This window comes from Lynx rufus, unplaced genomic scaffold (genome assembly GCF_022079265.1).
Source record: "Lynx rufus isolate CCGP_SWC_20201006 ecotype Redwood Valley unplaced genomic scaffold, mLynRuf1.p SCAF_27, whole genome shotgun sequence".
NCBI classification, from domain to species: Eukaryota; Metazoa; Chordata; class Mammalia; order Carnivora; family Felidae; genus Lynx; species Lynx rufus.
The window spans coordinates 10659686-10681127 of record NW_025814842.1 but is presented as its reverse complement, the minus strand read 5'-3'; the positions used below and the strand labels follow the sequence as shown (position 1 = coordinate 10681127).

Below are 21442 nucleotides of genomic sequence, written 5' to 3'. Positions count from 1 at the left end.
GATGGAATTAGGACACACGGAGCTACAGACTGGAAGTCTGTGTCCCCCCTCTCCCCCCACCCCCACTAAATTGTCTTTTTTTTGTAAACATAAAAAAAATTTTTTTTAATGTTTATTTTTGAAAGAGAGAGACACAGAGTGCAAGCAGGGGAGGGGCAGAGAGAGAGGGAGACACAGAACCCGAAGCAGGCTCCAGGCTCCGAGCTGCCAGCGCAGAGCCCGACGCGGGGCTCGAACTCACGAACCGCGAGATCATGACCTGAGCTGAGGTCGGATGCCCAACTGACTGAGCCACCCAGGCGCCCCCCTCCTGAACTAAATTCTTATGTGGGGACCTAGTCCCCAGTGTGATGGCATTAGGAGGCAGGGCCTTTGGGAGCACTTAGGTCACGAAGGAGGAGCCCTCAGGAATGGGATCAGTGCCTTATAAAACAGGCCCCAGAGAGCTCCCTTCTCCCCTTCCAGCATGTGAGGGCGCGTATGAGGACACAGTGAGGAGATGGTTATCTAGAAACTAGGAAGTGGGTCCTCCCCAGACCCTGAATCTGCCACCACCTTGATCCTGGACTTCCCAGCCTCCGGAACTGTAAGAAGTAAATGTCTGTTGTTTATAAGCTCCCTGGTCTGTAGTCTTGTGTCACAGCGGCCTTGACTGGAGTAAGATATCTGAGTTTGCAGCCCAGCTGACCCACCGTGACTTATACCGGCCCTTTCCTGGCTCTGGGTATCAGTTTCCTCATCTTTAAGATGAGAGCGTTGGGGCGCCCGGGGCGGGGGGGGGGAGGGGCGCTCCGTGGGTTAAGCATCCGACTCTTGGTTTCGGCCCAGGTCATGATTCCACGGTTTGTGAGATCGAGTCCCACATCGGGCTCTGTGCTGACAGCATGCACGGAGCCAGCTTGGGATTCTCTCTCTGCCACTTCCCTACTCTCTCTCTCTCTCTCTCTCTCTCTCAAAATAAATAAATAACTTAAAAATAAATAATAAATAAATAAACTTAAATAAATAAATAAATAAACTTAAATAATAAATAAACTTAAATAATAAATAAACTTAAAAAAATAAATAAACTTAAATAAACTTAAAATAATAAACTTAAAAATAAATAAATTAAACTTAAAAAAAAAAAAAAAAGATGAGAGTGTTAAGCTAGCCTGTCTCCTGGACTCTGTGCAAGTGAGAAGCACCTGTCTGTCTGTCTGTCTGTGTCTGTCTCTCGTCTCCTGGCTGGGCCTGCTTTGGGAATTTCCCCACCGGATCCAAGCAGTACCCTCTCCTGTGGCCCTTGTTCACTGTGCCCGCCCTGCCCGGGCGCTGGGGGCACTCACTGGAGCTGGTTGATGATAACCATGCGGACGTGCTCGCGGGCCTTCAGGATCTTCTCCAGCCGGTGGATGTCGTATGTGTTGGGGTTCCGGAAAGGGATGTCGTCGGGCAGGCCCGTGACCTCCACGGCATCCGGGCTGTCCCGGATCAGTTTGTAAGGGACCAGCACAGGCCGGTTCAGGCCCAGAGCCTCACCTAGAAGACACGGCGGGTCAGCGCAAGGGCCCCTGTTAGGGGCCAAGCCCTCTGGGGAAAGCGCTGGATGCTGGCATGGCCCAGCTCAGCCAGCCACTGTCCTAGGGAGTTTATAAATCTATACACACGCTTTTTTTTTTTTTTTTTTTAAATCCACTCAGCAAAACTAAAAGTTTAATACCCAGTGGTGACAATAGAATGTACTTTCGGGGCACCTGGATGGCTCAATTGGTTGAGCGGCCGACTCTTGATTTCGGCCCAGGTCATGATCTCACGGTTCGTGAGTTCGAGCCCGGCGTTGGGCTCTGCGCTGACAGCTCGGAGCCTGCTTGGGATCCTCTCTCTTTCCCTCTCCCTGCCCCTTCCCGGCTCATGCTCTCGCTCTCTCTTGCAAAATAAATGAATAGAAAAGAACCCTACTATTATGTTAGAAGAAATACAAAGCCCTCGCTTAAATATTTATGGATATGACATGGTGTCTTGAGTTTGTTTTTAAGTACTTCAAATACAGAAGTGTGTACAGAAGAAGACTGGTAAAATGCTGGCAATCGTAGAAGCTGCCTTCGGGTGACGTGGTGGGTCACTCCCCCACCCCCATACGTGTTTGGATTCTGATTGCAAAATAACAAGTGAATAGAGATCCACCAGCCGAGTCGCTTCTCATCGTTCTGGAAATGAAGCCCCCGTGCCTTCTTAGGCCTGCCCACCGTCCCCCCAGCTGCTCACCCGGTCACCCAGCTGTCCCCTCCGCCTGGCAAGCTTTTCCTGGAATGTGCGTCCCCTCCTGACATTCGAGTCTTGGCGGGGGGAGGGCTTCCCTGCCGGCCCCCCACCCCGTCCTGCCACTGCAGTTTAGTCTTTTCCTTCATCACTCTCTGAAATTCTACCTAAAAACACTGTTTTGATTCCTGTCTCCCTGTGCAAAGTGAAGATAATACTAAATTCGTCACAAAGACAACGTCACGCATAGCGTGGCACTTAGCGATCGAGAGAGGCTCACTTATAACCTTAGAGTTATTATTACTAAAACTCTATTTGACTTGATTTTTAAGATTTTATTTCTAAGTACTCCCTACACCCAACGTGGGGCTTGAACCTACAATCCCAAGATCAAGAATCGCAGGCGGCACCGGCTGAGCTAGCCAGGCCACAGGTGACCCTATTGTTAATTGTCCCCATCTTGGGCTCCGCCCTGGCGCCCGGATGCCGTCAGCACAGGGCCTAACATCTCGTGGCCTTTACCTATTCCGCGTCCACCTCCCTGCACAGATTCTGAGCCCCAGGCTGGCAGGGATGGGACCTCCTTCCCTGGAGTCCTCACGCTAACTGTGTGCTGGGCAGATGCGCGAACCGCGTCTCTGCCGCACAGCCCGGCCCTAAAGCGGCGGAAATGCTAACCGCGGTCACCGCCCTGTTCTTTCCCCTTCCTCAGTCGGGGGAGTGGAGGGGTCGGCTCCCGGCAGTCGTGGGCAGGGCGGCTCTGTCCCCAGGGAGCAGGCAGGCCAGCTGGGGGTCACTGGGGGCCAGGCTGGCCGTAGAGGGAGGAGGGGCTGCCAGGGGAGGCGGGCCCCACAGACCCTGCCCCGCGGGCCCCGCTCCTGACGCACTGACCGTATTTCTCATTGAAGAGCTCCTTCACCTGCTCGCGGAGGATCACCTTCTCCCCTAGTCTGTTGGCGTCATCTTCATCTACAAGAGGAAGACGTTGGGGTGTGAAGGTCGGCAAGGACGCCCCCTGGACGGGCTCCGTGCGACACCCGCACCCTCCCCTGCCGCCGGGCTGCCCTGCCAGGCCCCGCCCACTGAGTTTAGTATAAGGCAGCCCGTTCCTGGCCTCGTTGTCTGGCGGCCCTTCATGGGCACCTGCTGTTGGACCCTCGGCTCCCCTCGACCCTGTCCTTGGTCCAAAGGAGCAGCGGGTCAGATGAGCCCCAAGACAGGGACTGGGCTGCGCAGGGGGACGTGTGGATGGGCCCGAAGGGTCCTGCGGGCTTGTGTCCTGGGGTTGGGGAGGGGGCTGGAGTTTCCAGGCAGGGTGCTCTGAGCTGGCTGGGCTCCCAGGGGCGGGAGTGCAGTGGAAGCAGGCAGGGAGCCAGGGCCTGGGAGACGTGGGGCAGAGCGGACAGAATGGATTTGTGGAGAAAAACAACTCCTGTTTTCATCTGGAAAATTTCACAGTTGCACGTAGGAGGCCAACTCAGGACCGGCGCCTGGTGTGCGCCTGGCTCCGCCCTCCCCACCCCGGGGTGGGGGCCGCCCGCACTGCCTGGCACTGCTCGATGCCCCTTCTTCCCGGGGCTCTTTCACCTGCCGCCTGGGGCCTCCCGAGTGCCGGCTGTGCCTCGTGTGGTCCCGGTCATGCCCACGCTCCTCACTCTGGATCTGCCGTGTCTCGGAGTTCTGCACAAGCCTCTCCAACCATGACCATCCAGCCACCCGGGTGCCCCTGACACGCGGCAAACGTCAGGCTTCCCAGATAACGTCCTCCTCCTGTGTCCCCCTCTCGGGGAGTGATGGCCCCATCCGTCGCACCAAGACACCGAACTCAGCCCCCCTCGGAGCCTCCTTCTCCCCACATCCCCCAACATGGCTCTTCCAGACGGTCTTCAGGACCCTACATTGGCAAGAATCAACCCGATCCTTCTCCAGGTCCTCAGCGGACAACCTGGTGACCCAAGGGCCACCCAGAGCCTGAGGGGAGGCTGCAGACGCTTCCCATCTCTGCAGAGGGACTGCTCTGGTGGCCAGGGTTTTCTGCACAGGACAGGGAAGGACGGCCTGGGTTCCCATCAATGGGTGTCACATGCTCTGCCGGCAGCTTTCCCGGACACGATCACAGCCACCCCTCACCACCGCTAAGGACGCAGAGGCTCAGAGAGGTTAAGTAACCTCCCAAGACCACAGAGCCGCTAAGAGCCAGGAATAGTGTCTGTCTGACCAAGAGCCCTGGGTCCCCTGAAATCTGTTTCCCCGTCTGTAGAAAGAAGGGTTGACCGTGAGGGTGGTGTTGCCTCTGAGTCTCCTGTCCTATCAGCTCACACTCTCATCCGGATCCCAGGGCAGGGCAGACACAGCCGCACTTGACAAAGCCGGCTGGATCGAAAGGGAGACGAGCCCAGTAAGCTGAGGTCACTGTGGCTGTGGCCGTCTCTGGTGCATACAGGTGTCTCGCCCACCCTGCCTTGGCCTCAAGGCTCCGGCGGCTACGCGGGCGGAGAGACACACGCACAGGACAGGCCTGAGCCTCACTCACAACGCCCTCACCCCGGCAGAGGCCACGCCAGCCCCCGGAAGGGCACAGAACCTGAAGCCACAAAGCTGGACTCGCGCCAGCCCTGCCACGTTGGGGGGGGGGGTCACATGACGTCCCCCCTCTCGGTGTTTCTGCTCAGTCTCGACACCGTATTTGTCTTGGACAAGTATTTCACAAGCACCAACCCCCACTGGATGTGGTGCCATCCCTGGGCATTTAGCAGACCACAGAAAACAGCCCTGGTCCCAGGCGGGGACGGTAAAGGATGCTTGGTGACCCACTGGCCTTGACAACTGTCAGTGCAGGGCTTGTGGGAGCACACAGGGGAATCGTAACCCAGCTGAGAATCAGGGCGGGCTTCCCAGAGGAGGTGACCGCCGCACCTCCCAAGGCCCCCTGGGATGCAGCCTCACGTGGGCGGTGTGTGACGCCCCCGGGCTTCCCGTGAGTGCTCAACGCACATGAGTATGTGAACCCTGCCTGGTCTGGGCAGGGAGAGCACGGGGAAACCAGGCTGTAGGTAACAGGGAGGAGTGACACCAGGGGTCAGCCAAGAGGCAGCACACTCGGGTCCCGGGCGGAAGCCGGAAATGGTGGGACCAGTGACATGACAGAAAAGCGAGACCTGGGCCATCTGAGGGGCGCTGGTGGCACCGGGAAGTGTCCCGGACACCTCTGGAGCGTGGCGGGGACACCAGCTCCTGCCGTGTAACCAGCACATCCCACGTGGACAGACCACCAGGCCCGATTCTCAGCTCGGCGCCAGGCCTCAGAAAGGATGCCTCTTGGCTTCTCCCGCCTCTTTGTTTTTATTATTTTAATTGCAACTTGTCATTAATATATTATCGATTACAATTTATATTAACTTATTACTTTAAATGGTTTATTTTCTGTTGAGGGGGGCGGAGAGAGGGAGACAGAGGATGTGAAGCCAACTCCGCACAGACAGCACAGAGCCCGACACGGGGCTTGAACCCTCAAACCGAGAGATCATGATCTGAGCTGAAGCCTGGCACTTAACCGACTGAGCCACCCAGGTGCCCCTGTTTTTTCTTTTTCTTTTTTTTAATTAAAAAAAATTTTGTTTTTTAATTTTTTTAATTAAAAAAAAATTTTTTTTTTGGGGGGGGGGGTGTCTGGATGGCTCGGTCGGTTGAGCACCTGACTCTTGATCTTGGCTCAGGTCTTGATCTCAGGGTCGTGAGTTCAAGACCCAACCTGGGCACGGAGCCTACGACAAAAAAAATAATTTTTTGTTTTCATTTAATTTGGAGGAAGGGAGCTCCATTTTTCTTAAAGGATACATACCTGAATGAAACAGGCGAGGGTGGGTTCTGGTGGGGCCTGGAGGGGAGAGGTCCCTGCCCCTCTGGGTGCTCAGAAAAAACAGGAGGTGGGACCGCCCAAGCCAACCACAGGGGGAGAGCCGGCCTGCACGGCCCAGCCAAGCGGCTCTCTGGGTAGGCTGCGGGCAGGTCATGAGACGGCGTCCCGACACAGCCAGGCTTCTGCCACCACCACCCTACATTCACCATCCGGAGAGGGTGAGGCCAGGCCTGCTGGTCACCAGGGACTGCCCCAAGCACTGCCGTGGGGACAGCTGCCCCAGTTAGCCTTGGCTGGGGCACCACAGGCCCCAGGGGAGCTGTCACTCCCAGTCTGGTCTGCTTGTGGGCAAAACAAAGACCAGGAAACTGCCTCAGAGAACACAGGGTGGGGTGGAGAATACAACCACTGGGGGCCCTGTGGGGCCCCGGCCATAAACCCAGTGGTCGTTTTTTTTTTTTTTTTTAACGTTTATTTATTTTTGCGACAGAGAGAGACAGAGCATGAATGGGGGAGGGTCAAAGAGAGAGGGAGACACAGAATCTGAAACAGGCTCCAGGCTCTGAGCCGTCAGCACAGAGCCCGACGCGGGGCTCGAACTCACGGACCGCGAGATCATGACCTGAGCCGAAGTCGGACGCTTAACCGACGGAGCCACCCAGGCGCCCCTAAACCCAGTGGTCTTCTGGAGCCTGAAGGGCAGCCCTGAGGCCAGGAGTTCGTGGTTGACTCTGATACCTGACTGCTTGGGTTCAAATCCTGCCTTTGGTATCAGCTCATGACCTTGAACACTTCTCCGAACCGCTGGACTTTGGGTCGCTACCACAACAGGGGAAACCGAGTGCAACTGCCCTGAGGACCAAGTGGGGCATTATGCCCGTGCCCGGCACGGCCCACGGGCTAGTGTTACTGCCCTGAAGCCTGAGACAGCAGAGCTATTCTGGGGGGACCTGCCCGAGCTCCCCTAAACCCAGGCTGGCTATAAAAGACACCGATGGTTGCTAATATGGTAGAATGTTCTCCATGTGGAGAGGTCACAGGTAGGGCTCAACGTGGCGTGTGTGTGCCCTCAACGCACCTGGGTGGCTCCGTCTGTTAAGCGCCACGGTTCGTGAGTTCTGGCCCCGCATCGGGCTCTGCGCTGACAGTGCGGAGCCTGCTTGGGATTCTCTGTCTCCCTCTCTCTCTGCCCCCCAAATAAACAAACAGACATTAAAAAAATATATACCTGCTTGAATGTCTGTATGAAGTGGAGAGGAAGGGGGCCCCCAGGGCCAGTGATGGAGGCGGTTTTGGGGGGGGGGGCGGTCCCTGGCTCAGCAGGCTGCGAAGCAATCTTTTTTTTTTTTTAATTTTTTTTTCAACGTTTTTTATTTATTTTTGGGACAGAGAGAGACAGAGCATGAACGGGAGAGGGGCAGAGAGAGAGGGAGACACAGAATCGGAAACAGGCTCCAGGCTCTGAGCCATCAGCCCAGAGCCCGACGCGGGGCTCGAACTCCCGGACCGCGAGATCGTGACCTGGCTGAAGTCGGACGCTTAACCGACTGCGCCACCCAGGCGCCCCGAAGCAATCTTGATTCTACCGCTAATGTGATGTGATTGGAAAGTCATTCAACCTCTCTGGGCCTGTTTCCACATCCCTCAGCTGGGAATCCGGGCCGGCCCGGAGGATCCAGTGATACCACATATAAAAACGTTTAAGGCCTCGCGTCATCAGAGTCAGGTTGTGGCTGACGTTATTAGTAGATCAATGTTTCAATTATCCTGCAGTCTCAGGGAATTAAACTTTACATGAGAGATTCTTCCAGATGATGGATGCTTATTCTCTCAAGTCCCCTGGCTTGGTTGTACCTCTCGGGGACAAGCCATTTTCTAAAACGCATCAAGTACACAGGGTGGGGGCGGGGGCGGAGCGGGGAGGAGGAGGGGTCACCCTGGGGATCCGTTGCACCTGCCCAGCAGCGGTCACCCGTACCCCCCACCCCGTCCCCTGGGCGGTGACATCCCTTGCGGACAGGCCGGCCCTGTGGGCATTTCTGCCCCCTCTTCCTGCTCATTCCAGCTTACTGGTCTCTCTCTCCCTCCTGTCTGCCCCAGGAGCTGTCATCTGGTCGTGTCTAATCTGCCGTCTGTTAGCCTGAGGATTAACTGAATTTTGCCCGAGGGAAGAAAGCAACCAAGCTTATTAAATCACAGCCACGCTACGTACACAATTCCAAAGCAGTCAGCTCGGCTCGGGGGCAAAGTACGAGAACCCTCAACAGCTGTGTCCTCTCTCCACTAGTTTGAGGTCTGCAGCCAGACTGGTGACTGTGAACTGACAATCGTGATCCCAAGGGGGCAAAGGCGACGGGTCGGCAGGACGCAAGGTGGGGAGGGAGGGAGAACGATTTCTCCTCTCCCTTCTCCTAGCCCTTCCATGGGCCCCCCCCCCCTCTGCCAGGCCTGGGCCGGGGCGATCCAGGCACAAGGCAGACTCTCAAAAGAACAGAGGGCAGACAGCCACGGGTGGCCCCACCTTGGCAGGACAGCTGCCCTCCACGTCCCCTGCTCAGGGGCCCGGGGGAGATCAGGCGCCTGATTTCACACACCCAAGAGAAACTTTTTACGTGTGCGAAAGGAAGCGCGTTCAAGAGCGCTCGCTAATGGCACTCTTCTTAACAGGAAAACCACGGAAGCAGCCCAAATGGCCTAGGACAGCAGAGCGGATGGAAACCCATGGAGCAGTGAGAACAAACCAGCGCAGCGTCACATTTCAGGGTCATGTTACATAAGGTCAAGTGAAAAGAGCGAGTCCAGACTTGATACATGAGGACGAACCTCGCTTATAAAAGGGAAAAGCAAGCAAAGATGAAACACTTTTGGTTTAAGCAAACACTGCACACAACGAAGCCATTTAAGAAGTCGCCTTGGGGGGCGCCCGGGTGGCTCCGTCGGTCACGCGTCCGACTTCGGCTCAGGTCATGATCTCACAGTCCGTGAGTTCGAGCCCCGCCTGGGGTTCTGTGCTGACAGCTTGGAGCCTGCAGCCTGCTTCGGATTCTGTGTCTCTCTCCCTCCCTCCCCCCCTCTCTCTCTCTCTCTCTCTCTCTCTCTCTGTCCCTTCCCCACTCGTACTCTGTGTCTCTCTCAAAAATAAACAAACATAAAACAAATTATAAAAAAAAAAAAGAAGTCGACTTGTGAGCGATAACTATCATGGGGGAGAAGAATAGATATTTTTGGGGAATTGAATACGGACGGTATAGGAAATGATAGGGAGTTATTACATTTCCTAAGTGTTATCACAGCGTGGTGAATGTGTAAAAGAACACCACCGTTCTGAGATGTGGGAGGGATGTGCTGAAATATTTAGGCATGAAAGAGTCAAGATGTCTGCAACTCACTTCGAGTGGAGACAGAGACAGAGACAGATATAATTGGGGCAGGGTCTCTGGGGGGAGGGGAGGGAGGGAGGAAGGGAAGGAAACATGGCAAAGTGTTAAGACATAATGAATCCAGAAAAAGGATATACTATTATAATATAGTCATTACGCTATTCTTTCTTTTTTTCCCTGCATTTTTCAAATTTTAGAGGAAATAACAAGAGAATGACAAATACAGGTGCAGCCCGGAGATACTGCGGGTTCTGTTCCAGACCACTGCAATCGAACAAGTCAAATGAAATTTTTGGTTTCCTAGTGCATATAAACCTTATGTTTACACTTATACTGTAGTCTATGAAGTGTGCAATAGCATTGGGTCTAAAAAAAACAATGGACACACCTTAATTAAAAAATACTTTAGGGGCTCCTGGGTGGCTCAGTCCGGTTGAGCATCCGACTTCGGCTCAGGTCATGATCTCACGGTTCGTGGGTTCGAGCTCTGTGTTGGGCTTTGCACTGATGGCGTGGAGCCTGCTTTTTTATATTTTTATTAAAAATTTCTTTTTTGGGGCGCCTGGGTGGCGCAGTCGGTTAAGCGTCCGACTTCAGCCAGGTCACGATCTCGCGGTCCGTGAGTTCGAGCCCCGCGTCAGGCTCTGGGCTGATGGCTCGGAGCCTGGAGCCTGTTTCCGGTTCTGTGTCTCCCTCTCTCTCTGCCCCTCCCCCGTTCATGCTCTGTCTCTCTCTGTCCCAAAAATAAATAAACGTTGAAAAAAAAAATTTTTTTAAAAATTTCTTTTTTAATGTTTATTTATTTTTGAGAGAGAGAGAAAGAGAGACAGAGCGTAAGCAGGGGAGGGACAGAGAGGGAGGGAGATACAGTATCCAAAGCAGGCTCCAGGCTCTGAGCTGTCAGCACAGAGCCCGATGCGGGGCTCAAACCATAAGCCACGAAGATCACCACCTGAGCCGAAGTCGGATGCTTAACCGAGGGAGTCATCCAGGCGCCCCATGGAGCCTGTTTTGGATTCTCTGTCTCCCCACCTCTCTCCACCCCTCCCCTGCTCACACTCTCCCTCTCTCAAAAATAAATAAACATTAAAAAGATTTTCTAAATAAGTTTAAAAACATACTTTATTGTTCTCTAGTCCCCCTTTGTTTTCAGTGCAAAAAGGGTGGTTTTATTAAAGCACAGGGACAGGACTCGTGGGCAAAAAGAGCTGCTCTTTTTTTTTTTTTTTTTAAGGAATCCCCACACCCGACGTGGGGCTTGAACTCGCAACCCCAAGATCAAGAGCTGCACGCTCCACCAACAGAGCCCGCCAGGTGCCTCAAAAACACGTTACTGCTAAAAAAAACGCTAGCCGTCCTCTGAGCTTTCAGCAAAGCGTGATCACTGATCACAGATCACCACAACAAATGTGATAAAGAAAACGTCTGAAATATCACAAGAATGACCAAAATGTGAGCAAATGCCACTGGAAAGAGGGCGCCGACCAACTCGCCTGACACAGACCTGCCCCAGACCGTCAAGGTGCAAAACAGAGAATTTCTGCAAAGTGCGGTAAAACAAGGTGTGACTGCATACAGTGGTTCCCCCGCCCAATCCTTGGGGGTTCCAAGACCCCCAGGGCATGCCTGCAGCCGTGGATAGTACCGAACCTTGTATACTGGAGGTTTCTCCCTATGCACACATACCTATGATGAAGCTTAATTTATCAATCAGGCATAGTAAGAGATGCACAATAATGATAAAATAGAACGGGAACAATATACTGTCGTAGAAGTTACGGGAACGTGGTCTCTCAAACCATCTTAGGGTACTGTACTCCCCCTTCCTGCGATGATAAAATGCCTACGTGGGGAGAGGAGGCAAGGTGAGCGATGTAGGTGTTGTGATGTAGCGTTAGGCTACTATTGAGTTTCTGACGATATATCAGGAGAGTCATCTGTTTCTGGACCGCAGTTGACCGTGGGTGGCCAAAACCGTGGAAAATGAAACCGCAGATAAGGGGGGACAGCTGTATTTGTTCTGGGGAGAGAGGAAGGCAGGATGAGGGAGAGCACTGGGGCGGGGGGCACATTATTGGTGCTGTTCTAATTCTTGGATGGATGGTGATGGGATCATGGCGTTCACTGTAGTATTTATTAACAAGAAGACAAATGAGCAGGAATACGAATGAAAATAAAAACAAATCGGGGCGCCTGGGTGGCTCAGTCGGTTGGGCGTCTGACTTCGGCTCAGGTCATGATCTCACAGCTGGTGGGTTCGAGCCCCGCATCGGGCTCTGTGCTGACAGCTCAGAGCCTGGAGCCTGCTTCGGATTCTGTGTCTCCCTCTCTCTCTCTGCCCCTTCCCCACTTGCACTCTGTCTCTTAAAAAGAAAAAAATAATATATATAAAAAAAAGAAAAACAAATGAGCGCTATGCGCAACGTCGTATCCTAGATTGGATTCCAGAACCTAAAAAAACATTAGTGGAGAAACTCACAAAATCTAAATATAAAGCTTCCAGCGTAGTTAATCGTGTTGCACCGATCAACGTCAATTTCTCAGTTTTGACAAAGGTACCCGGGGGCGCCTCGGTGGCTCAGTCGGTTGAGCGTCCGACTCTGGATGTCAGCTCAGGTCATGATCTCACGGTTCGTGGGATCGAGCCCCATGTCTGCACAGAGTCTGCTTGGGATTCTCTCTGCCCCTCTCCCACTGTGCTCTCTCTCTCTCTCTCTCTCTCAAAAATAATAAATTAAAACAAAACAAAACAAAACACAACACCCTCCTGCAGCCCTATGGCTTGAACCTGCCAGCCAGGCTTAGCAGAGCAAGAACCAGGTTTTCTCATGGGGGTTTATCCAGGACAGGCAATCCTGGGGCCAGCCGCACACATGATCCTTCCCGAGGGACATCACCTCCTTCTCTTCTGTTCCTTCTTCTGACATCCCAGCTACACAGTGGACAGGGCGAGCGACAGCCCTGACCCAAGGCCAGTCAAGCCCTAGGCTGAACCGTGGCCACAACCAGCCAGGCCCAGAATGCCATGCACTAAGCGTGATGAGCAGACCCGATTGGGAAGACGGACAGATTCGGGCAGTTGAGGCACAGGCGAGGGCACAGACAAACACGTGGGGATGGGGGAGTGTCCAAACCCCAGGCTTATGATCGTGCCGACTCCTTCTGAGAACCTGGTTTCTACACGTCAGGGAGGGGAGAGCAGGTCCTCGGACGCTGTCCACACTGCAGTCCTTCCTCCCTGTCTCTGCACCCGCACCCCCCAAACCCATGCTTCCAACTGCCTCCTGGAGCACCTTTGATTCTGCATATCCCCAAGCAGCCTCACACCCGACCCTCCTCCTGGGCTTCCTTTTCGGGTCCCAGGCCCCACCCTTCCACCTGCTGGCTCAGGAGAGAAACCTCAGCTGCCTTCAACCCCACAGCGGGCTGAGCAGCGGCCCCCAGGCTGTCCTCGTCCTGGTCCCTGGAGCCTGTGACTACGTTTCTTTTTTTTTTTAATGTTTTATTTATTTTTGAGACAGAGAGAGACAGAACATGAGCGGGGGACGGGCAGAGAGAGAGGGAGACACAGAATCCGAAACAGGCTCCAGGCTCTGAGCTGTCAGCACAGAGCCCGACGCGGGGCTTGAACTCACGGGCCGCGAGATCGTGACCTGAGCTGAAGTCGGACGCTCAACCGACTGAGCCACCCAGCCCCTGTGACTATGTTTCTTTACTGGCTGAAGACACCGGCTGGTGTGATTAAGGTAAAGCTCTTGAGACGGGGAGGCTGTCCTGCATTATTTGGGTGCGCCCTCAATGTAACCACAAGAGTCCTTGTAAGAAGGAGGCAAGAAGGTCAAAGGCAGGGGTTGGGCCGGGAGAAGCAGAGGTCAGAGTGAAGAGCTCTGAAGCCAGAGGGGAGCCACAAGCTGAGTAATGGAGGCAGTTTCTAGAAGCTGAGAAAGACAAGGCAGAATTCTGCTCTCAGAGCCTCCAGAGTTAACCTGCCCTGCTGATACCTGACCCGAGCCCTTTAAGACTCATTTCGGGAGGCGCCTGGGTGGCTCAGTTGCTTGAGCGGCCGACTCTTGGTTTCGGCTCAGGTCGTGACCTCGCGGTTCGTGAGTTCGAGCCGCTCGTCCGGCTCTGCACTGACAGCACACAGCCGGCTTGGGATTCTCTCCCCCTCTCTCTCTGCCCTCCTGCAAGCTCCCTCTTTCTCAAAATAAATAAACTTAAAAAAAAAAAAAAAGATTCATTCTGGATTTCCTACCCTTACAAGTCTAAGGGGGAAAAAGAAATGTGTCATTTTAAGCCCCTAAGCTTGGGTGATCTGGGTCAGCGGCCACAGGAAAACCATGCAAACCCGTTGTGTCCCCCACGCCATCCACAAATGCAGGCGGTCCCCACGATGGGCCACTTTCCCAGAGACGCTTCCTGCAGGCCCAGCCCACGGCCCATCTCACTGTGGCGAGAACTTTCCACCTGGCCTCCCCAAGCCCATTCCCTGCTCCGCAAGCCCTGTCCACCATTCTGAAGAGTCTATCCGACCCTGTCATTCCTTTGCTTTAAACCTGCTGAGGACTCTGTGGGGCAAACCCGTCCTCCTTCCCCCGGCACACAAGGTCCACTCTGCTGCTGCCACACTCCCCGTTTCCAAACACCAGAGATGTCACGGGGAACCTGCTCACTAGAACAGAACGCATAACGGGAACCCGGGGCTCCCCTAATTCATGGAGCGCGTGGGGTCAACCGGTTTCTCCTGTCCTGTCTTGTGTGGCACCTATACTCCTGCAGAGGGGGCCACCGCAGAGCCACCACTGCTTAGAGCCTGACCCCAACATCTCTGCGAGATATTCAGCCGTCTCTGGGCCACGTGGGGCCTTCATAGCCACAAGCGGAGAAGGTTCTGCCCCAGGGAGAAACGGGGTTTTCCGCCCAGCTCCAGGGCACCCCCCCGTCCTGGCTCCCCTTCCTCTCGCCAAGTTCCTCATCTTCCTGACCCACAAAGGACTGCTGAAGGGCACCAGGGCCACAGCCCTGCGACTCGCCTCACTCCTGATGATCTCATCCTGTTGTAGGGCTTTCAACACTAGCGACAGGCTTGTGATTCCCCAGGTGATCCTTCAAGTTCAACTGCTCCCCTGGACGCCCCACTTGTGCATCCAAATGCTACTGGATGACACCCCAGACTCAACACGGCATAAATCAAGTGCTGATACTCTACCCACCCCCTCCCCCAACCCCCACGACTCCTCCTGCACCTGCCCCGTCTCAGCTACCTCTGAGCTACTGGTACCTTTACCTTCCAAGAAGCCCAGCTGGAATCCGAGGTCAAACGGGACCCCAGCAAGTTCTGCTGGCTTTAGCTACCAACTAGACCTGGAGACGCCGACTCCCCACTGTCCTCACCGCTCCCGCCAGGGGCACCACCACTGGGCTGTGACTTCCACCTCCCTCTGTCTCTTCCTGCTTCTAGCCTGTCTGTCCTCACCGAGCAACCAGAGGGACTCTGTTCAGTCCTAAATTGGATTGTCTCCCCCCTGCTCAGAGGCCTGCACTGGCTCCCAGCGAATGAGCAAAAGCCAATGCTCTATCCAGCCTCACATAATCTGCCGCCTCTCCATTTCCACCTCACCTCCTACCTCCTTCCTCTGACGCCCCGGCAGGTGACCCCAGGGCCTTTGCAATTTTCCTCTCTGCCTGCACTGCTCTTCCCTTAGCCCCCTGGCTCACTACCGCCTGCTTTATTACTCAAAGGCCCTCACTGGCCACCGCCTCGCTCATGTTGCAACCCCCTAAAAATAAACTCCACCTCTCCCATCTGCCTCCCCGCTTCTCCTGAGCACGCATTGAACGTTCTTTACATTTTGTGCGTTATTCTCTGCATCCACACCAGAAGGTCAGCTCCATGAAGCAAGGCTTTTTTTTTTTTTCACTTGGTGTTGATCAAAAGCCCAGCACCAGCCCACAGACACCCTGGAACAGTTCATGGACGAAGTAATACACCTGGGTTCCCAAAGGGGACTGTTCCAGTCCCCGTGCCTGGGGGGCTTCAGAGGGCTAGGGCTGGGTGTCCCCTACCCCCACCTCCCACCAGGCGGCCTCTTGTCGCCAGACCCCTCCCTAGGAGGCTGGAAAGATGGAGTCCAGCCAGTCAACCATACCTGCTGACCTATACTTGGTGCCTGGCCCCCTCGCCTCCACTGTCGTGGCTCAAAGATGCATTTATCAGCCAGCGAGAAACTTCTGTTCACGTGGTGCCCAGCGACCCTTCGAGTCGATCTCATTCCAGCCCAGATAAAGGTGCTGGCTGTTCCCATGAGCTTGGGTGGTTTGAGCCAAGAGACTGGCTTCTGTGTGGTTTTCTGCAATGTTCCAGAAGAGTCTGAAGCCCCCCGCGGCTTTCTTCCGTGGAGCCCCCAAGCCTAAGGATCTCTAAGAACTGTGGGGTCCCCCTCCCCAACTGGCAGGGCCCGGGGAGGACAGGGCTGGGACCCCTAGCCAAGCCAGGGGCGGGATGGCGCTGCAGGGACCCAGCTCCCCACGGGCCTCCCGACGTGACACCGTTCAGCCGCCCACCGAGCTGCCCCGCCTGGAAGAAAGGAGGCGGTGTGCCAAGGCCGGGCCCGGCAGCGGGGCATCTGCCCACAGGGGCCCCCACGCCCCGCCCTGCAGATGCCAGATCTTTCAGGGAAGGCAGAAGGGAGATCGTTACTGGAGCCTAATTAACAAAGAAAAGCAGAGATAATTAAGCGGAGAAACATGTGGCTGGCGCTGGAACTGTGATATCTTTAGAAACTTGAGAAAGGATGGTTTTATTTTGAGCTCTCGAGAGCGTGACAGCGTTGGAAGGGTGGGGAGGGGGTGGGAGGGCTGACGGCGGGGGGAGGGGGCAGGGGCCAGAGGAAATGACCCTCCGGGCGGCTGAAGGGAGAGGGCCAGGGGGGCCACGGAGCTGGGGGCCCTGCTCTGTGTGACCTGGAGGTCCAGAGACCTTCCAGGTCCTGGAAGTTAACTTGTCCAAGATCACGCAGCTCAGAAGCGGTGGAACCTCCCTGAGGGCGCCGAAGGGGACTTGTCACTGCTCCTGCTGGTTAGTCCCCTTCCCTTCCATCCTGTGCTGCGACAGACCCCATGCTGGCTTCCAGGCCCCCCTCATCCAGGAAGCCCATTCCCCACAGCACCTGCTGAGTGACAGGAGACCCCACAGAGAGACCTAGTAGGGGCCCCGGTGGGGTGGGGACAATGACAAGAGATGCCATTCCCTGTCCCCCCTGCAAACAGGCCCTCAGCCCTCTGCTTGAGAGGCCCCACACCCACAGCCAAACTTCTCAAACGGGGCCTCGGGCCGTGCTGGGGGTGCAAAGCGGGTGAAGTGCGATTACTTATTTTCCTCAGCGGAATAATTGAACGCAGTTCTTTAAGTTAAAACTCATTTTCAGGGGCACCTGGGTGGCTCAGCCGGTTAAGCATCTGATTCTCGATTGTGGCTCAGCTCACGACCTGAGGGTTCAGAGGTTCGAGCCCCGCATAAGGCTCTGTGCTGACACTTGGGATTCTCTGTCTCCCTCCCTCTCTGTCCCTCCCCTGCTCATGCTCTTTCTCTCTTTCCTTCTCAAAAAAATAAATAAATAAATAAAAATAATTTTCAGTGGGGAGTTTAGGACGCAGACTGTCGGGGACTTCCGAGGTAAAGCTGCCCCCCCCCCCCCGGAACTTCGGCTCTGCCCCCAGGGGGGCTCTGGCTCTGGCCTCGGGGACGTCAGCGGAAGGGCTTGCCAAGGCCGGGTCTGCAGGGTCGAGTCCACGCTGCAAAGCCAGGCCTTCCAGGCCCTCCACGCTCCGCCTGGCCGGCCTCTCCGCCTCGCCACCTCCCGCACACGACGGGCCACCCGGCCCTCCCCTCCCGGCCCTGGCCGCGCGCCCCAGGACGCCCCTGGCGTGGCACCTTCCCGTTCCACAAGTAGGGAAACCGAGGCCCAGGCAGGCAAAGCTGACTTGCTGGAGTCACACAGGAAGTCGGCAGCCCTGCTCTGTCACTGGGACCCGGAGCCCCGGCTCTGGGGTGGCAGTGGGGAGGAGGGGGGCCTGCCTCTTGGCCCCCGGCTGGTCATCGCTCGAGCTGGCGGGGAGGGCTGCACCTCTGGGGTCGGGGGAGAACCAGGGGAGAGATTGCGGGCCTGGGTCCCCAGGGAACCAGTGCACTCGCCCAGGAAGGAGCCGGGGGCCGGGCGGCCGGGCCTTGTACCCGGCTCGGGGTTACCATGTGGTTTCCAAACACCAGAGGGGGCCCCTGGGGAAGCTCGGGAGCTGGGAGGCCCCGGGAAGTGTTGAGGTGCGAGAGGAGGACCCTCGGAGCCCTTCCAGGTTCGAAACGGCCAGGACTTCCCTTTCTCCAGGCTGGCAGGTGCAGGTCAAGCCGAGGTGGCTCCAGCTGGGAAAGCCGGTCCTCCCTCCCCAGCAGCACACCCTGTGGGAAGTGGTCTCTCTGCTGAGTGGCTGCTCAACCTCCACTGAAATGCCTCCAGGGACAGGGAACTCACTACCCAACAAGGTTGGTTGTTTTTTTCTTTTCTTTGCCACTGCTATTTGAGAAAAGTTCTAGAACGTGATTCTCTTCATCTTGCTCGTGTTGCCCAGAAGGACCTTGCTCTCAGCTCTTTTTACCAGCAAATTCTTCCACCTCCTTTCCGCGGGCTCCGCCTCCCTCTGTTCCTTCACAGGCTCTTTTCCTTCAAGGCCCTCTGGAGGTCAGTGTGCCCCGTGGGCCCTCTCCGCTGGCGACACACTGGCCTCAGTGGTGATGGCACCTGCCACCCTCACACAGAGTGTGCCCAGCCCCGTCGCCAGCCTGCTCTAAAGCACCGATCGGGTCCCACCAAGTGCCCATTTGCCCGTGGATGTCTCGTGGGCCCAAAGACCCAGCTTTGGGCAAAGGTACCATCATCATCACCCTTCTGGAACCTTCCGCCTGCCCTCCCTCCCACACTGCTGCCACCTCTAGATCCCAGCGCCACCTGTCTCCAGGTCCTGCCGCCTGCCGCCTGGGGTCAGCTTCCGCAACCCTCCCTGGCTTGGATGCCCCAGTTCTGCCTTCTCCAATCCACCCCTGGTGGGTGGATTCACGGTTGCCATGGTAATTGTCAGACAATTCAACTCGAATCCTATCATTTCATTGACCAAGAAAAAAAAAAAAGCCTCCGATGCTACAAGATAAAGCTTGAGTCACCAGCAAAGTCTGGGTCCTCATTCTTTTGCTACCCTCCTCCCCTAGTGCCCAACACCCCCTGCTCAGGCTCCAGAAGAGCACAGACCTGGGTACGACTCTGGCTCCGTGCTAAGCCAGGCTGCCTCTCGCAGCCTCAGTGTGCTCAGCTGTGAAATGGGAATAGCAGCATGTACCTGGTAGGCTTGTGAGGGGTGACCTCTGGGGGTTGCTCACCCCCCGGTCCAGTCTCAGGTCCCCATACTTCATCTGGCCCAGGTGGTCACTCTGTAAGACTCTCACTTGGCTTCTGGCCACCTGCCTCTCCTTATCTCTCCAACCCCTACACGCAGGAGGGACAGAGCTCACATTTCGACCCCTTCCACTTGCCCACACTCTCCCCACTGTGATCTGGTTTCATGACTACATTACGTGCAAAATGGCTCCCGCCCTGCACGTCTCCAGCAGTCCCCGCTCTGATTTGTGGATCTGCTTCTCCAACCCAGCCACTTGGATGACACTCAGACCCCGATCCCTCTTGCCCTCCAGCTGCTCAGGACAAAATCTGTTGTTCACACCCCACACTCACTCTATTGTCAATCTTGTTAGCCCTACTTTCAAAATATGTCCAGGGCCTCAGGGCCTTTGCACGGACTGCCTCCTCCCGCAGATGCTTCGACTGGGATTTCTACACGGCTCATACCCTCATTTCTTTCAGGCCTTAACTCCTTCTGGCTTATTTAAAAGTGTCCTTTTGACAGTCCTGTGTTGTATGTCTCCACAGCACTTGTCACTATCAAATATGTTGCTATCTGTCCTTATTTATCTGTCTTCCTCGTTAAAAAAAAAAGCTCCACAAGGGTAGAGATTTTTTGTCTATTTTGTATTCCTAGATCTTGCTTGGCATAAATCTGGCAGTATATATGAACACGCGCACGTGCGTGTGTGTGTGTGTGTGTGTGTGTGTGTATGGTTTTTTTTTCGTAATCTCTACACCCTATGCGGGACTCAAACTCACAACCCTGAGATCAAGAGTTGCATACTCTTCTGACTGAGCCAGCCAGGCGCCTCTTCCATATATTTTTTTGTACAAATAAACCCAAAGGATTAATTGTGAGCCTGAGCGGGGAGAGGCAGGACCAATGTTATAGATGCTGGTAGCCAGAAGGGGGCAGCAAAGAGCCACCCAGTGTGGATAAAAGATTGGGGAGGCATGGGCACATGCTGTGTGACCTCGAACAAGTCTCTTAACCTCTCTGAACCTCGGTTTCCTCCAGTAAGATTAGTTATTGGGGGAGAGCACGGGGGCTGCTGTGGGAAGGCTTTGTAATCGGAAGATCAGAGGCACGATATGGATGTTAGGTGTCCACGGTGTGTGAGGAGTCGCCCAATGTCCCCAGTTAGGGGACAGGGCAGTTATATAACGATGATGCAGCCTGATGAGGGAATATCATAAGGCATTTTAAAAATATCAGAAAATGCTTATGTTTCCAGTGTGTGTATGTGTATAAATCTATAGAAAGAACAACACTGAGATGTAAAATTAATAAGCTCGGGGGAAAATCTGGAAGAAATGTATCATCATAAAAACGAACAGCCATCTGGGCAGTTAGATTTCTGCACTTGCCAAATTTCCACCATGGGCACATATCTGCATTTCCCTTCAGGTTTTATGACCTGCTAGAATGTTCTGGGGTTGTTACTACACCAGCTCCCTGGGCTGAGGGCCTCTCCTTCCTCTGCTGCCACTGCTCCTTCCCAGCATTCCCTTGATCAGCTTCCTCTGCTGTCTTGGGTGTTCACGGTGGGGGGGGTGGGGGGGTGGGGGGGGGAACCCTCTGGGTTTGGGGAAAGTGCCTGGACTTGGTCTGCTGAGAACACACTCCGGGCTCACCCAGAACCCCTCTGTGACAAACACTACCGCTGTGCTCAGTGGGGGCCCGATGACTTGTGGCCCCTGGTGCGCACCTGTTCCCGAGAGCGGAGTGCCTGGGACTTTGAGGGCAGAGAGTCCTAGGGCTCCCCAGCCACCTGCCTCTCAGCCCCACCCCGCCTCCCTGCTTTAACTCCGTGCCCTGCACGCAGGTAGGCGAGGTGGGGAGCAGCCCAGCGAGGGGGCAAGGAGCTTCTGCAGCGTGGATCCCCCCTGGGCCTCACTCACTAGGGCTCCTGAGGCCTGGGTCACCCTGGCCCACTGAAGGCAGGGCTGGGGCTCACTCTAGGACAAGCAGAGGGCCTGGTCCTGCCATCCCTCAGCAGCCCCGGGTCCCCTACCAGGCCCCCTCCGGCCAGCATCCCTCCCCTTAGGGGTCCGGGAAGCCCACAGCTCTCCTGACCAGAGGCCCGAAATCCCACCCACTGTCCTCTGAGACTTCGCCCGACGCCATCTTCTTTGGCCAGGCTCCTGCCCAACACTCGGCATGAGCAGAAAGGGCTACTAGGCGCCAGTGGGGAAACGGAGACCCTGAGGGCAGATGTGATGTCCCCAGTGGGGGCAACCCTTACAGGCCTCTGGGCCTCCTGGGATCATCTCTTTTGACCCAGAACAAAACTGGCCCAGGAACGGCCGTACCCCTCGCACCACTCTGGCCCGGTCCACAGATCCAGGAAGGATTGTGAAAAGGCCCAGGTTTAACGACCAATTTATCTTCAAAGCATAACGGTTTTCTTTAGAATTCACTTTCTCGGGTTGTCCTGTTAGGAAAGGCTTCTATGGGAGCCTTTGATAAACAATCTAGAAAATCTCAGAGCCATCTCCTCCCAGGAAGCCCC

At 55.3% G+C, this 21442-nt stretch overlaps 1 protein-coding gene across 3 annotated transcripts in view; it reads right to left on the bottom strand.

Moving 5' to 3' along the window:
* The window catches only part of GTF2IRD1 (GTF2I repeat domain containing 1), a 79989-nt gene that overhangs the window by 5119 nt on the left and 53428 nt on the right, over nucleotides 1-21442 (bottom strand). For all 3 annotated transcript variants that reach the window (XM_047089535.1, XM_047089536.1, XM_047089537.1), the window contains exons 22-23: nucleotides 3133-3210; nucleotides 1329-1521 (exon numbers count right to left, since the gene is read on the bottom strand). In XM_047089535.1, coding sequence (XP_046945491.1) covers nucleotides 1329-1521; nucleotides 3133-3210 — 271 coding nt within the window. The remainder of the gene's footprint in view (nucleotides 1-1328; nucleotides 1522-3132; nucleotides 3211-21442) is intronic.